We start from the raw sequence: 3,434 nt of genomic DNA on the forward strand, positions 1-3,434 counted from the left end.
TCTGTAATCTTTCTTTTGTGTGTGTGCACGTAGGCTGGTGTGCATGCTGGTACTGGGGCTTGAATTTAGGGTCTGGCTGCTGTCCCTGAGCTTTTTTTGCTCAAGGCTAATGCAAAAATCCCAGCTCTACTTGCACCTTTTTTGTGATTAATTGGAGAACAGAGTCCCCTGGACTTTCTAGCCCAGGCTAGCGGGAGTTCCTCAGATCTCAGTCTCCTGAATAGCTAGAATTACAGGTGTGAGCCACCAGTGCTGGGCTGACAGTAGTAATTTTGTGGTTGATGATTTCACTCATTGTTCCTATTGAAGTTGAAAAATTAAAAGTAGATGAGAACTATTCAGTTATTTCATATTTAAAAAATGTTTATTGTTTTTTAAGTTTTTGAGCTAGTCTGTTGTCATCTCTAGGCTAGTCTCTAGTTGAAGATCTAGCCTCATCCTCTAGTGTGCTGAGATGATGGGCATGTGCTCTACCACCCAGATTTATTATCTATATTATCTTTAATAGTCAAATAACTAATGTTTTGCTACCACTCTGCTTTTTGGTGTTAGTAGCAGGGCTTGAACTCAAGGCTCGTACTCTTAGTCAGCTTGCATGCTCACAAAAAACCAGTGCTCTACCCCGTGATGCATACATGGCTCCAGTTTGGGTTTGTGCTGGCTGTTTTAGAGATGGAGTCTCAGCCTTTTTTGACACCACCAGCTTAGAACTGCAATCCTCCAGTTCTCAGCCTGGACTATAGCTAGGATTCTAGGCGTGAACCATCAGGAACCCAGGCTCCTACCACTTTTCATAGTAACATTGGAGCAAATTTTTCTTTTCTTTTTTGCTGGTCCTGGGGCTTCAACTCTGGGTTTAGTGCTGTCCCTGATCTCCTTTTGCTCAAGGCTAACACTCTACTACTTGAGCCACAGTGCCACTTCTGGCTTTTTCTGAGATTAATTGGAGATAAGCGTCTCATAGACTTTTCTGCCTGGGCTTACTTTGAGCCACAATCCTTAGATCTCAGCCTCCTGAGTAGCTAGGATACAGGTATGAGCCAAGAGTGGCCAGGTAATTTAGTGACATTTTAAATTAAAATTTTATTCTTTTTTTTCACCAATCTATTTAGTGGTTAATTATGAGCCTACTGAAGCACTGCTATGTTAGAAATAACTCAAAGGAATTCCTTTTCTTGTCTTTTAAAACAAATTGGCCACATTAGAGATAATTATGAGTTTAAATAAACCTTTGTCTTTCCAATTATGTGCACAGCAGGGTTCTTAATTACTTGGGGTCACTGAAATCCCATGACATTCTGGAACCATTTGCCCTACAGTCCATCTTGTTAGTTTTCGGTATTTGGATGGCCAGATCTTCTGCTTAAAAAAAAACAAACCCAAAAAACAACAAAACTCCTTTTTTAGCAGCAGAGAAAATAAAAGTGATGATGCTTATATGGATTATGAGTCTTAAAGTCAGGTAAGTTTATTCTGATGTCTGTAGGTCTCAAACAGATACTTAGAAAATGTTTTTCTGCCCCAAAGCATTAACTCCTTACTTAGACTCACAAGTCAACTAAAAGCAGGCTAAAACCTGTGGCCCTCTGGCTTCATTTTATATCTATCTCCTTTGTCTTGAAACAATGGGTCAGATCTGGTTAATTCTGCACACAGCCATGTTAATGACTCAGAAAAGGACTAAGACCAACCTCTTTCATCCCTCTTGAAGTCTGAAGGCAAAGGAAAACAGTTTTCTAACCCACTAAGGTTTTTAATGCCAAGATTCCTACATTGCTCCCTATCAGTGGAAGTCGTTTCTGAAAAAAAAATTATCTTTTCAACTTAACCTTCCATAGAAGACTTGACACACATAATTTGAAGGAGGTAATCACCTAACAAACTCCACTTCCTCCCTCTCCATTTTTACCTCTTGAGCTTTATAAATTAACTGTGTGTGTGTGTGTGTTGGTCCTGGGATTTGAATTTAGGGCCTGAGTGCTGAGCTTCTGTGCTCAGTGTTAGCACTCCGCCATTTGAACCCCCTTCCCCTTGTTTTTTCTTATTACAGTTTATTAGAGATAAGAATCTCAGATTTAAAAAAATTTAATTTATTGTTATTATAGAGGCGATATACAGAGGGATTACAATTACATGTAACAGGAAAGGAATATATTTCTTTCTTTTTTCTTTTGTCAGTGGTGGGGCCTGAACTCTGGGCCTGGGCGCTGTCCCTCAGCTCTTGGTTCAAGGCTAGCTCTCTACCACTTAAGCCACAGCGACACTTCCGGCTTTTTCTGCTTATGTGGTGCTGAGGAATTGAACCCAGGGTCTCATGCATGCAAGGCAGGCACTGTACCACGGAGCCACCTTCCCAGCCTGGGGAGTATATTTCTTTTTGTACAGTGTCTCTTCACATAATTTTTTACCTGGGCTGGCTTTGGACAGTGATCTATAGATTTCAGCTTCCTGAGTAGTTTAGGATTACCCCCTGCTTCCTCTTCTCCTGCCTGAAAGCAGTCATCACCTGACTGAGTCAGCAAAGAACCCCAGACTCTGAGATCACTTCCGAATCCACTCTGGTCCCGCCTCCTGCCATTGCTTCCCCCTCCCCCCCATCCCCCAAACTCTTTTCTGCCTCAAGCATGTGGTGGGTTTTCCTTTCTGGAGAACCTTACAGACTACAGGTGTGATCCACAGATGCCAGTTTAACTGTGTAACTTTTACCCTGAGTCTCTTTTTCCTGCCAGTTACCTTGTGTCTGGAGAGGATAGGACTGATTGAGAAACATCTTTGTGTCAAGAGTGAAGTCTGCCCTCCAGCAGCAGTGATTTCTTATCAGGATCATCATCACCTCAGTCCTGGCTGATCCAGAGTCCCAAGGTGGCAGAGAACGTGCCTGTTTTGTTCCCAACTGTGTCTTAAAAACACTTCCAGAGCTGGAGAAGCACTCACCTGTTCTGTGCTCTTCCTTGCTTTTTTTTTTTTTCAATTGACAAATTTCTTTCTCTCAGTCCAGCCCCACTCCAGCAACCTAATTTAGAGGACTTGGAACTTTGTGTAGGTCCCAGGAGTTAAAGATCAGAGAGTATGGGCGTGGCTTCTAGGGACCCCCGCGCCAGCCCCGCCCACCCCGCGCCAGCCCCGCCCACCCACTCCCTGTCCCGCCCTCCCATTTCCGTCCTTCCTGGCTGCGGAGGCGCGGGGCGCCCTCCAGTGGTCCTGAGGCTATGCTGCCGCACCTGGCCGAGGGAGAGCGGCCGCGCCGGAAGTGGCTTGGAGGCTGCGGTGCGTCGCGGACATGGCGGCGGCGCTGGTGCGCGAGGAGCTCGTGGCCTTGGCGGCGATTTTCTGCGGCCCCCGCGAATGGGAGGTGCTGAGCCGCTCAGGTGAATTCCCCCGGGCCGTCGGCATCCAGTGCTCTCCGCGAGGCCGGCCGGGGTGTAGACCCCCCC

The 3,434-nt window shown here is 45.5% G+C and overlaps 1 protein-coding gene across 2 annotated transcripts in view; it reads left to right on the forward strand.

Moving 5' to 3' along the window:
- The first annotated feature begins 3,256 nt into the window (after positions 1–3,256).
- Rwdd3 (RWD domain containing 3) overlaps positions 3,257–3,434 on the forward strand; it is a 9,707-nt gene continuing 9,529 nt past the window's right edge. For both annotated transcript variants that reach the window (XM_013018195.1, XM_013018196.1), the window contains exon 1: positions 3,257–3,368. In XM_013018195.1, coding sequence (XP_012873649.1) covers positions 3,281–3,368 — 88 coding nt within the window. In that variant the 5' untranslated portion in view covers positions 3,257–3,280. The remainder of the gene's footprint in view (positions 3,369–3,434) is intronic.

The sequence above is a fragment of the Dipodomys ordii genome, unplaced genomic scaffold (assembly GCF_000151885.1).
Source record: "Dipodomys ordii isolate 6190 unplaced genomic scaffold, Dord_2.0 Scaffold39, whole genome shotgun sequence".
In the NCBI taxonomy this organism is placed as follows: Eukaryota; Metazoa; Chordata; class Mammalia; order Rodentia; family Heteromyidae; genus Dipodomys; species Dipodomys ordii.